The sequence below is a fragment of the Mustelus asterias genome, chromosome 19 (assembly GCF_964213995.1).
Source record: "Mustelus asterias chromosome 19, sMusAst1.hap1.1, whole genome shotgun sequence".
NCBI lineage: Eukaryota > Metazoa > Chordata > Chondrichthyes > Carcharhiniformes > Triakidae > Mustelus > Mustelus asterias.
In genome coordinates, this window is record NC_135819.1 from 80328436 (window position 1) to 80341240 (window position 12805).

General features: G+C 46.5%; 1 protein-coding gene across 8 annotated transcripts in view; it reads right to left on the reverse strand.

The window, feature by feature from the left end:
• Nucleotides 1–12805, reverse strand: part of frmd4a (FERM domain containing 4A) — a 395474-nt gene that overhangs the window by 48150 nt on the left and 334519 nt on the right. For all 8 annotated transcript variants that reach the window (XM_078235965.1, XM_078235964.1, XM_078235961.1 and 5 more), the window contains 2 exons: nt 4599–4732; nt 3608–3730 (listed from right to left, as the gene is read on the reverse strand). In XM_078235965.1, coding sequence (XP_078092091.1) covers nt 3608–3730; nt 4599–4732 — 257 coding nt within the window. The remainder of the gene's footprint in view (nt 1–3607; nt 3731–4598; nt 4733–12805) is intronic.

Below are 12805 nucleotides of genomic sequence, written 5' to 3' on the forward strand. Positions count from 1 at the left end.
AGTGATGTCCTGGAACTTGGATGACTGACTCTCCACAACCACAACCATCTTCTTATGTACCAGGTATGACTCCAACCAGCGGAGAGTTTGCCCCCTGATATTCATTGATTCCAGTTTTGCTCAGGCTCCTTGATGCCACACTCAGTCGAATGCGGCTTTGATGTCAAGGGCTGTCACTCTCACCTCACCTCTGGAATTCAGCTCTTTCGTCCATGTTTGAACCAAGGTTGTAATGAGGTCAGGAGCTGAGTCAGGGGCGGCACGATAGCACAGTGGTTAGCACTGCTGCTTCACAGCTCCAGGGTCCCGGGTTCGATTCCCGGCTCGGGTCACTGTCTGTGTGGAGTTTGCACATTCTCCCCGTGTCTGCGTGGGTTTCCTCCGGGTGCTCCGGTTTCCTCCCACAGTCCAAAGATGTGCGGGTTAGGTTGATTGGCCAGGTTAAAAATTGCCCCTTAGAGTCCTGAGATGCGTAGGTTAGAGGGATTAGTGGGTAAATATGTGGGGGTAGGGCCTGGGTGGGATTGTGGTCGGTGCAGACTCGATGGGCCGAATGGCCTCTTTCTGTACTGTCGGGTTTCTATGATTCTATGATTTCTATGAAACCCAAACTGGGTGTCACTGAGCAGGTTATTGCTGAGCAGGTGCTGCTTGATAGCGCTGTCGATGACCCCTTCCATCACTTTACTGTTGATCGAGAGTAGACTGATTGGGCGGTAATTGGCCGGGTTGGATTTGTCCTGCTTTTTGTGTACAGGACATACCTGGGCAATTTTCCACATTGTTGGGTAGATGCCAGTGTTGTAACTGCACTGGGAGAGCTTGGCTAGGGGAGCGGCAAGTTCTGGAGCACAAATCTTCAGTACTATTGCTGGAATATTATCAGGGCCCATTGCCTTTGCAGTATCCAGTGTCTCCAACCGTTCTTGATATCACATGGAGTGAATGGAATTGGCTACATATTAAGGGTCTACCTAAATGTAAATTGTTGTTATTGCATCTATGGAAATGGAGACATAACATTTAACCCTTAAACTGCTACTGTGCGCTGGAACAGATTTCAGTGGCTGAAGGTTGATCTGAGAGTCAGGCTGACAGAAACTCTCTTCACAAGCCAGGCTGTACTGGGCCTAGAGCGAGGAGGTGCGCACTTCATCCAAACAGCGAGACACTCGCCCTCATTTTAACATAAGGAAATTTGGCATGTCAGCTACGACTCTCATCAACTTTTACAGATGCACCATAGAAAGCATTCTCTCTGGTTGTATCACAGCTTGGTATGGCCCCTGCCCTGCCCAAGACTGCAAGGAATTTAGCCCAATTCATCACGCAAACCAGCCTCCCATCCATTGACTCTGTTTACACTTCCCGCTGCCTCGGCAAAGCAGCCAGCATAATTAAGGACCCCACGCACCCCGGACATTCTCTCTTCCACCTTCTTCCGTCGGGAAAAAGATACAAAAGTCTGAGGTTACGTACCAACCGCCTCAAGAACAGCTTCTTCACTGCTGCTGCCATCAGATTTTTGAATGGATCTAGCTCGCATTAAGTTGATCTTTCTCTACATCCTAGCTATGACTGTAACACTACATTCTGCACCCTCTCCTTTCCTTCTCCCCAATGTACTCTATGAATGGTATACTTTGTCTGTAGAGCGTGCAAGAAACAATACTTTTCACTGTATCCCAATACGTGTGACAATAATAAATCAAATCAAAAATCACAGTATCCCTTTGTGATTTCCCTGAGAAAGAGAAACCCACTCGACCAAACTGGAAGTCACCTGTTTGATCGGTAGCAAGAGAATGTGAAATGTTTGTCTGACTGATGTACACCGCTTGTGACAACAGGACCCGCAACTTCCAATATACAAATTAAATGAACAAAATGGTTATGAAATCATTGTGTTCCAGCCTCCAGCTCCCTACAAAAGAACGCTACACAAGAAATAGAACCAGGAGTCGGCCATTCAAAACAATCATGGAAAATTTGCAAAAAGGATTCACAAGGATGATACCAGAAGTGAGAGGTTTAGACCTATCAGGAGCGGTTGAACAGGCTGGCTGTCTTTTCTTCAGAAAAGAGAAGATTGAAGGGTGACCTAACCAAGATTTCGGATACTTGTCTTTGTGGGGATGAGGCGAAACCAGAACTAGGGGCCAAAAAATCCAGTAAAGAATTCAGGAGAAACCTATTTATCCAAAACGTGGTGAGAATGTGGAACTCGCTACCACACAGAATGGCTGAGGTGAATAGATGAGATGAATTTGAGGGGATGATAGATAAATTTGTGGGGATGAAGGGAATAGATGGCGACGATAATAGATTTAGACGAGACTTGAATTTAGATTCCAGTCTATGCTACAAAACATCAGCCGGGGTTTTGGATTACTGGTCTACTGACATGACCATGATGCTACTGCCGTCTCCAACTGACAAGGTAGTAGAGCAGGTGGAGAAGTTTATACCCTCAGCCCCTCCTTACCACCCTCTCATTACCATTACGCGCAATGTACCATTACCAGGGAGAGGCAGAGGGTATAAACTTAAGAGTTTATCTGCAGATGATGTCAGCGATTGCAAAGTGGTGAAATGAGTTAATGCAGAGAATGCAGAGCAATGACCTCATAGTAAAGGAGCCTCTCGGCAACAGCGATCATAACATGTAACAATTTTACGTTCAGCTTGAAGGTGAGAAGTGTGGGTCTAAGACAAGCATTTTAAACCTGAACAGAAGTAGCTATTGGAAGCAGAGTGGGTTAAAGCGAACTGGGAAACCAGGTTAAAAGGTAGGACAGTAAAGATGCAGTGGCAGACTTTTAAGGAGCTATTTAATAACGCTCGTCCAAGATTTATCTCAATGGGAAAGAAAGATTCTTTGAGAAGGATGCATCATCCGTGGCAAAATAAGGAAGTTAAGGATAGTATGAAATTGAAAAAAAGGTTGTACGAATACTATGATTCGATGATTCAAATTGGCAAAGATTTGATAAGTCAGAAGACTGGATAGATTTTAAGAACCAGTAAAAACAATAAAGAGAGAATTCAGAGAATGAGAGAAAGCTAGCTAGAAAAAGGGAAATTGATAGTAAGAAATTCTACAAATAATTAAATAAGAAAAGAGAGACTAAAGTTGAGGGGAATTTCTTCTCTTAGAGAGTGGTTAGCCTTGGAATTCTCTTTCCCAGAGAGTGGTAGAGGCTGAGTCATTGAATATATTCAAGTCTGAGTTAGATAGACTTGTTCTCTCATTGATCTGTGACACATTATGTGGGAGACAAATGGTGATGGGAGTTTAATTAATTGTAACCAGACCAGTTCTGTGAAGGTTTTACTTTCCCAATGATTGGAGAAGCCCTGTTCAGAAACAAGGGAGTCAAAGGTCATTGGGGAGCAGAGAGGAAGCCGGAGTGGAAACCCCAACCAGATTAGCCATGATCTTATCGAATGGTGGAGCAGAGTGGAAGGGCAGAATGGCCTACTCCTGCTCCTAATTCCTGTGTCCCTTTGAGAAAAGGTGGGCGAAGGCTCAAGCGGAGTATACACAGGCACGGCCCGCTGAATGATCTTTTACTGAGCTGTAGATTCTGTGTAACTCCAGGTTTACCTCTCCCTTGGGCATGATCTTCTGCTCATCCAGTTTAAAGGAGGTACCTATCCTACGCCGGACGGTGGGTGGCTGCTCCCCGGGGTCTAAAGGATATTCCTTTGGCAACTTTCCCGTGAGTTCCTGCAAACGCAATAAAAAGACATAGAAATACAGAGGAAACGTTGGAACAATTTACACGACACAGCAGTCCATTCTGCCCACTCTGTCCACTCTGTCGGCTACCCAGTCTAACCCCATCTCCCAGTCCATAGATTGCCCCAACTTGAGGCTGCCGGGGTTTTACTGACCTGTGTGAGTGTTAATTGTTCACAGCTGACAGCTGCGGCGAGAGGAACATGTTTCTGATTGTTTTAGACATGCTGCGAAGTTTCATTATCGCCTGAATGTTGTCACAGGGAAGAGTCTGGCAGAATCCAGTACCGACATGCCAACATCGCTGCCTTACTGACTACATTTACCGCTGCTCGCTTCAGAGGGAAAAGGCAATTTTGCTCAGTGAATCATAGAATCATACAGCGCAGGAGGCCATTTGGCCCATCGGGTCTGCACCGTCTCTCTCACAGAGTATCTTACCCAGGCCCTATCCCCGTAGCCTCATGTATTTCCCCCGCTAATCCCCCAACCTACACATCTTGGGCCACCAAGGGGCAATTTAGCATGGCCAAGCACCTCACCCGCACGTCTTTCAGACTGTGGGAGGAAACTGGAGCACCCGGAGGAAACCCATGCAGACACGGGGAGAATGTGCAGTCTCCACACAGACAGTCACCCGAGGCTGGAATTGAACCCAGGTTCCTGGTGTTGTGAGGCAGCAGCGCTAACTGCTGTGCTACCGTGCCGGCCACTCATCAGTTAATGAGCCAACTGATGTATTATTATGCCGACCCTCAGGCCCACATCCCTGTATTTTCACTCTATCCGTCTATCTCTACTTCTGAGGAGTTTCTATGCAGGAAGAGGAGCTGGAGCGCCCCAAAGTTCAGCTTACCGCCTCTCTCAGACACAGTTTCTTCAGTTCCTCCAATCTTACTCGTAGAGTCTCCTCCAGAGCGTCCTGGCGAGATTTCAGGGCAGCCAACATGTCCTTCTTGGCAGACTGAGAGCTGTCTGACTCCTGGGACCCTGTGAACAGACAAATCATTGACTACGGCGACTAAGAGTGGACATGCCAAGAGGAATAAAACACATTTTAAATGGATTAATACGATAATGAAACACTTTTATTAACAGAAAATCGCTTCATGACAGAAGCAAGAGAATGATAAGAAAGTGAGAGGGGTTACATTAATGGATGATTATTCCTTGTATTAATCATATTGTGAAATGGAAAAGCGAAGGATTGGCGATTTTGAGCACATGTCGCTGGATGCTACATCTAGAAGTGTTTTAGGCCACACTCATTCTGTCAGATAAACGCTTTGTGAAGGTTTTCACTTTTATTCAGGGATTTTTTCCATTCTCTCCCTCTGGAGGGGTTTGGTTAAATTGACACTGGGCTATGTCCAAGACCTTGCCCACGTGCCTGGTCTCCATTCCTGCACTCAACATCAGTGGATAATTGATTATTGAGACATCCTGTTCAAGTCAGCCCTGTTCCCATAAAGAGATGGTGTGGTGGAGGGGTGGGGGGGGTCACTCATTAGCAATCATGACGAAGAAATGCGGGCTTATTTCTCCCTCCTCCCCCCCTTCCCCAGCTTGTTTAATCCATGGGCACCAAAGCCAATTGTAGGACAGAGGTAACAGGAGCAGGAGGAGGCCATTCGGCCCTTCGAACCTGCTCTGCCATTCAACAAGATCATGGCTGATCTACTGCCTCAACTCCACCTTTCCACACAACCCCAATATCCCTTAATTCCCTTTGGATTTAAACATTGACTGAACAACCAAAACTCTCTGGGGTAGAGAATTCCGAAAATTCACAATCCTCTGAGTGAAAACATTTCTCCTCATCTCAGTCCTGAAATGGTTGATGACTGAACCTGAGGTTATGAGCCCTGGTTCTTGGGCTCTCCAATCAGGGAGGGACAGCTTCTCCACATCTACCCTGCCAAAGCCTCCACATGATCTATATGTTTCAACGATATTACCTCTCATTCTTTCAAACATCAGAAAGCACAGACCCATTGTACTCAATCTCTCAGTGTGGATAGCTATCACATCGCAGGGATCAATCTAGTGAACCTTTGCCGCATCTCCTCTAAGTACGTCATTCCTTTTATAAGGAGATTGAGACTGTACACTGTCCAGGTTTGGTCCCACTATGTAACTGCAGCAAGACTAGAGCAAGACTTCTTTAGTCTTTTCCAATCCACTTGCAAGAAAGGCTATCTCACCATTTGCTGTGTCTGCATACTAACTTCCTGTGACTCGTATAGATTTCTCAATTCCACTGAATGCCATCCATAAGTGTCCGTCTCTTACTGTTCTCGCAGTCAATGACTGACATAGAAGAATCATGGAACCATAGAGTCTCTACGATGCAGAAGGAGGCCGTTCGGCCCATTGAGATGGAACTGACAACAATTCCACCCAGGCCCTATCCCCGTAACCCCACGTATTCCTGCTAACCCCTGACACTAAGGGGCAATTTAGCACGGCCAATCCACCTACCCTCACATCTTCGGACCGTGGGAAGAAACTGGCGCACCCGGAGGAAACCCACGCAGAAACGTGGAGAATGTGCAAACTCCACACAGACAGTGACCCAAGGCTGAGATTGAACCCAGGTCCTTGGCGCTGTGAGGCCGCAGTGGTAGCCACTGTGCCACCGTGTCATCCTCTAACCACTGAGTGGTCCTCATGGCTGCACAATCCTCGGATCTTGCTGCTTTTATGATTCAATTCCACGCCCAGCAACCGATGTGTCAGAGAAGCAGTAAATTTGAACTTCTACAGAATGACTTGACACCAAAAGCAAGTATTTGTTATTATGGACTATGTAGGCTTGATAATGAGACAAAACACTCTTGTATTTTTCAAATTCAGCTTTAGAGCTTTAGGTAGAGTTTTCACTAGGGTATGCGAATAACATCAGCGCATCAGGTCAGAACTGGCCGAACCACAGAATTAGATCGGGGAGTTTTAATTAAATCTAGCCATGTTACTCCAAACCATTCTAATGCTGGCGCCTGATTGAATTAGCCTGTATCAGGCCCCGCCCACTAAACTGGCCACATGACCAGGTACCAACTATAAGAATCATTGCTTCTGTTGCTTTGTGAAGACTCTTCAAATTCAATTCATTTTCTGAGTTGCTCAAGCACCAGGCGCCATTTTCAAAGACTTTTCATATCCAAAAATACTTGGGGCGAGATTTTAGGGCCTCACTCGACCCGAGACTGGAAAATCCTGCCCGAGGTCAAGGGGCATTTCCATTGTCCGCCCCTCGCCCGCTCCAATTCTGTGGTGGGCGGGGTGTTAGAATTCTGCAGAGTATATTTGAAGAAATTGACCAGTTAAACTGTTAAGTGAATTGGTAGAGTTTTATTAAGTCATCTTCAGTGATTTTAGGTACAGTTACTAACAGGTGGCCAACAAGACAACCTGTTAAAAATTATTGGCCAGAATTTTCACCCCGGCGGGATTTTCCGGTCCCGCTGCAGTGAACGAGATTTGACTGGGCACCAAATTCTCCGTTCCCCGCTTGCAGCGGGCTTGGGGAGGGATGTGTGAAAATTCCAGCCATCATTTTCACTGACAAATCAATCCTCAGCTGTTAAAGCTTCACCAGGTTCCTGCTCACGAATACACGAGGGAACGTTTTTTCTGAAACAATTGTGTTCCATTGTTGCCCTGATCGGTTCACGGAATGTTTTCCTTTTGCGATTTTTCAAGTAAAATTTCAGCGGAATCTTTGAAACGCGGCGAAACCAAGCGCAGTTTCGGGGCAATTTCCTCATCTCCCTACTCCGAGTGGAAACTCTACCTCTGGATTTCTGAAGCTGTGTGTCATTCGAATGGCCGAGTCACGTTAGTTTCCCCCGTTTCCTGTTGTTGCAAAAACACAGCGAAAAGCAGGGAGCTCTGCACCTGCCCTGAGAGCGAGGATGTTAGTGGCAGGGTTGGAAGGAAATGCTGAGGGAACAATGGCAATCGAACTCTGGCTACGTTCTGCCCAAGCAATGTTAAAGGAATGCACGATGGAAGTCTGGTTCAAAAGCTAATCTACTGAACTAACAGTTTCTAATCCCCCGCCACCCCCACCCACAATCCAACAAACCTTTCTTACAGGCCTTCTTACGTGCTATGTGAAAGAAATAAAAAAAATAAATCTGAAACTGTTGAAAACTTGGAACAGTGCACCATTCAAATCAGCACTAAATCACACACAGAAACCTGCGACAGGACAAAAATCTTATAACAGTGTCAATAAACGGGCTCATCGGATCAGACGGAAAATTAAGCATGAAATGCAAGTGCCTGCTTTCAACATCGGTTCTAACAGCTGTGAAATGAACTCCGCGAAACTGCATTCCAGTTGATTAGTCAATCGCATTTCCCAGTGTGTTCAGAGTGAATGCTCTGATGGGTTTTGCAATGAATGGAAGCTCGGGCACTGGCTGAAATAGAAAGCAGAGTTTTCCGTCGGCCATCACAAACAAGCTGAAAGCTTCAGCTTTCAAATCCAGAACTGTTCCCTCCGTCACCTGCCGGCTCTATTTCAGACTGGCCTCTTTCTCTGCATTAACTCCTGCTTGCTCTGGCCAACTGGGTTGCTCCCTTCCGTCACATCCGTATTTTATTAAACTTTAGCAAGTATTTATCTAAGCGTTCCTGGATTCCTGCAATGACGGAGAGCCTTTTATCTGAGGAAGGATGTTCTTGCTCTGGAGGGAGTGCAGCAAAGGTTTACTGGGATGAATCCTGGGATGGTGGGACTGACATATGAGGAAAGATTAAGCCTGTTAGGATTATATTCGCTGGAGTTCAGAAAAAGGGGGAGGGGTGAGGTCTCATAGAAACCTGTAAACTTCTAACAGGACGAGACAGGGGAGATGCAAGAAAGAATGTTCCTGATGGTGGGGAAGTCCAGAACCTGGGAATAAGGATAAGGGGCAAACCTTTTAGGACAGAGAGGAGGAGAAATTTCTTCATCCAGAGAGTGGTGAGCCTGTGGAATTTGCTACCACAGAAAGCAATTGAGGGCAAAACATTGTATGTTTTCAAGAAGCAGTTAGATATAACACGTGGGATGAAGGGAATCAAAAGATATGGGGGAAAGGTGGGACGAGGCGATTGAGTTGGATGATCAGTCAAGATCATAATAAATGGTAGTGCAGGCTCAAAGGGCCGAATGGCCTCCTCCTGCTCCTATTTCCTATATTTTCATGGCTGGAATTCTCTGACCTCGCCCGTGACTGGGATTTTCCAGTCCTGCTGCGGGTAATAGAGATTTGGCTGAGCTCCCAACTCTCGGTCCTCGCTGGCAGCGGGGTGTACGAGATCGGAGAATCCAGGCTGATGTTTCTATCCAAGTGCTGAAGCGGTCCATCCAACCCGCCTCCCCGCCGCACACCACCTGCCCTCGTCCTGGAGTCACCCGGCCTGACAGCCAGGGAACGCCGCCCACCCCAGAACAAAATTATGACCTCCGGGGCTACTTTCTCCCAGGTTTGCGGAGCCGGGAAATGTCCTGACCATGCACTCCCGATCCCGGAGTGAAATCCAGGACTGGTTCTCCACGTAGCTTCTACATAGATATTTACATTCACTTTAGCGAAGGTTACAATGCTGAACTTTCTGGAGACTTTTCATTCTGTAAAGCTGAAAGTCTCCTAATCTCATGAACCTTTTTATGCACCTTATCGTGTCAGCTGTGGCTCCATTGTTGCTCTCTGGCTCCTGAATTGTCAGGTTCCGGATTCAAAACCCCCACGCCAGGGTTTAGAAACAATAATCAAGGCTGGCCTTCCAACGCAGTACTGAGGGAGCACAGCACTGCTGGACATTAAACTGAGGCCCCCATCACTTGTTCGGGTGGGTGTGAAGGATCTCATGGCGTTATTTAGGAATTATTATTTGGAGTTGGCTCAATCACTATCTATCCAACAGCCAACATCACAAAAAGCAGATTTATCTGCTCGATAGCACATTGCTGCTTGTGGGAGTTCACTGAGAGCAAATTGGCCGTGGTGTTTTCTACATTACAACAGTGACAGCGCTTCAAAAACATTTCTTCATTGACTGCAAAGGGTGGCACAGTGGTTGGCATTGCTGCCTCACAGTGCCAGAGACCCGGGTTCGATTCCCGGCTTGGGTCACTGTCTGTGTGAAGTTTGCACGTTCTCCCCGTGTCTGCGTGGGTTTCCTCCGGGTGCTCCTGTTTCCTCCCATAGTCCGAAAGACGTGCTGGTTAGGTGCATTGGCCGTGCTAAATTCCCCCTCACTGTACCCGAACAGGCACCGGAGTGTGGCGACAAGGGGATTTTCACAGTAACTTCATTGCAGTGTTAATGTAAGCCTTACTTGTGACACTAATCAATAAACTTTAAACTGGATGTACGATGGTTTTGAAAAGCATAATTTAAATGCTTTTATTTAAAGAATCATAGAATCCCTACAATGTAGGAGGAGGCCATTCAGCCCATCGAGCCTGCACTGACCACAATCCCACCCAGGTCCCACTCCCGTAACCCCACATAACCCTTTTGCTAATCCCCTGACACTAAGGGTCAATTTAGCATGTCCAATCAACCCTAACCCACACATCTTTGGACTGTGGGAGGAAACCGGAGCTGGTCTTTCTTTCTCTCAGGAAACAATCATATGCAAGTTCATTCCCAAATTTAAAATCTATCCTCAAGTACAAGTGAAACGTTTATAATGGAATGTAGTAATTTAGAGAAGCTGACATTGATAAATTCAACAACTTTATCTGTAACAGAATAAGAGAGAAAGCAACACAGTGGGATTGAGGGGCTGATCAAATTCATTCATGAAAAGGACACAAGGCCACTGTTGTATAAGCTGCCAGCAGTGTGGCTCAGGGAACTCACGTGTCAAACAAACACTACATTCCAATTGGTCAATTGCATTCTCCCATCTGGTTACAATGAGTGTAGTAACACGTTAACAAAGCCAATCACACATCTGTATAAAACATCAGTAATACACGATAACAGCGTACAGAAAAACAGCATCTGGGTACTATCCTCTTTAGGCCACCAAAGCTCATGTTATTTCAGACTTACTTCCTTCCAGTGTTCAGTTCCAGTTTGCGATGGTCAGCCCAGGGATGATGAAAACAGTCTCAGTCAGCATGGCTTCCAGGATGGGCAAGTGGTATCCAACCAAATCCAGTAATGTTTTAAGTTTAAAGTTTTAACGTTCATTTACTAGTGTCACAAGTAGGCTTACTTTAACACTGCAATGAAGTTACTGTGAAAATCCCCGAGTCGCCACACTCTGGCACCTGTTCAGATACACCGAGGGAGAATTTAGCACGGCCAATGCACCTAACCAGCACGTCTTTCAGACTGTGGGAGGAAACCGGAGCACCCGGAGGAAACCCACGCAGACACGAGGAGAACATGCAAACTCCACACAGACAGTGACCCAAGCCAGGAATCAAACCCGGGATCCCTGGGGCTGCGAGGGAGCGGTGCTAACCACTGTGCATCTGTGCTGCTCTCAAATGCCATTGCTACGTGGGCATAAACACTGACACCTCACTGGCACAATGCCAATTCCTTATACAAAGAACAATACAGCACAGGAACAGGCCCTTCGGCCCTCCAAGCCCGTGCCGCTCCCTGGTCCAAACTAGACCATTCTTTTGTATCCCTCCATTCCCACTCCGTTCATGTGGCTATCTAGATAAGTCTTATCTACTTCTACTGTGCTGGAAGAAATATTCCTATGTCATTTGTTGGAAGGTTGCAGGCTCTCATTCCACTCTTTCTCAATTCTTCCTGTCTCCTGATATGGTGGGTGCAATTCTCCCGGTTTTAGAGGTTTATAGCATGGAAAGAGGCTCTTCAGCCCAACTTGTCCATGCTGCCCCTTTTTAACCTGTAAGCTAGTCCCAATTGCCCGCGTTTGGCCCATAACCCTCTGTACTCATCGTACCCATGTAACCGTCTAAACGCTTTTTAAAAGACAAAATTGTACCCGCCCGCACTATCATCTCTGGCAGCTTGTTCCAAGACACTCAACTCTGTGTGAAAACAATTGCCCTTCTGGACCCTTTTGTATCTCTCCCCTCTCACCTTAAACCTATGCCCTCTAGTTTTAGATTCCCCTACCTTTGGGAAAAGATATTGACTATCGAGCTGATCTATGCCCCTCATTATTTTATAGACCTCTACAAGATCACCCCTCAGCCTCCTACGCTCCAGAGAAAAAAGTCCCAGTCTATCCAGCCTCCCCTTATAACTCAAACCATCAAGTCCCGGTAGCATCCTCGTAAATCTAGGATTTGTTTTAGGTTTTGTTCCAAGTGCTTCCACCAGCGGGAAAACTGGAGTGTTTCGCCAATGTAAATATATGCACAAAACCTACCCAGTTTCACAGAGATCGTGGCGCTGTTTTTAAAGGGTGCCCCAACCACACAGTGCATTGCCAGGCCCACCCCTCCCCCGACCCGCGCAGATAAGGGGAGCATCCCCTAATCTTTCCAACAAGAGGGGCAACCTCCGTCCCACCAGTAATGTTCACGTCACCCCACCCCGCAGCACACAGGCATGAGTGACCCAAACACCATCCGCCCCCAGTCGGAGGCCTGACCCCCACCCCAACAAGAGAGCAAAAGAGACCCTCCAAAATGGGGGCAGCAAGATCCCGTCCCCTTTCAAGTCCTCCCCTTGGCAGTGGGTTTAAAAAGTCAGCCAAGGTCTTCAGATCAAAAAACAAGCCTATTTATAAACACTGTGGTTAAGAACAAGGATGTCTAGAAACACTATGGTTAGAAAAGAGGAAGTGAAAGCTCCTGCTTGCTGTTTAATAGCCTAGGCCTGTCAAACAGAACAAGCCTATTTATAAACACTGCTGCTGGAAAAGGGAAAGCACTTGAGATGTATTCAACCATGAAGGGAAACAAAAACAAACCTGTAACAGCCTGGGTCTTTCAGTCAAGAGGTATTTAAAGGTTTTGGAGCATGAAATGGAATGTAAACAAAGCATTTCAAAGCAATTGAGCTTTCCAGGAAGGCTCAGAGACTGGAAAAAATGCAGTGTTAAAACAATGAGGCGGAG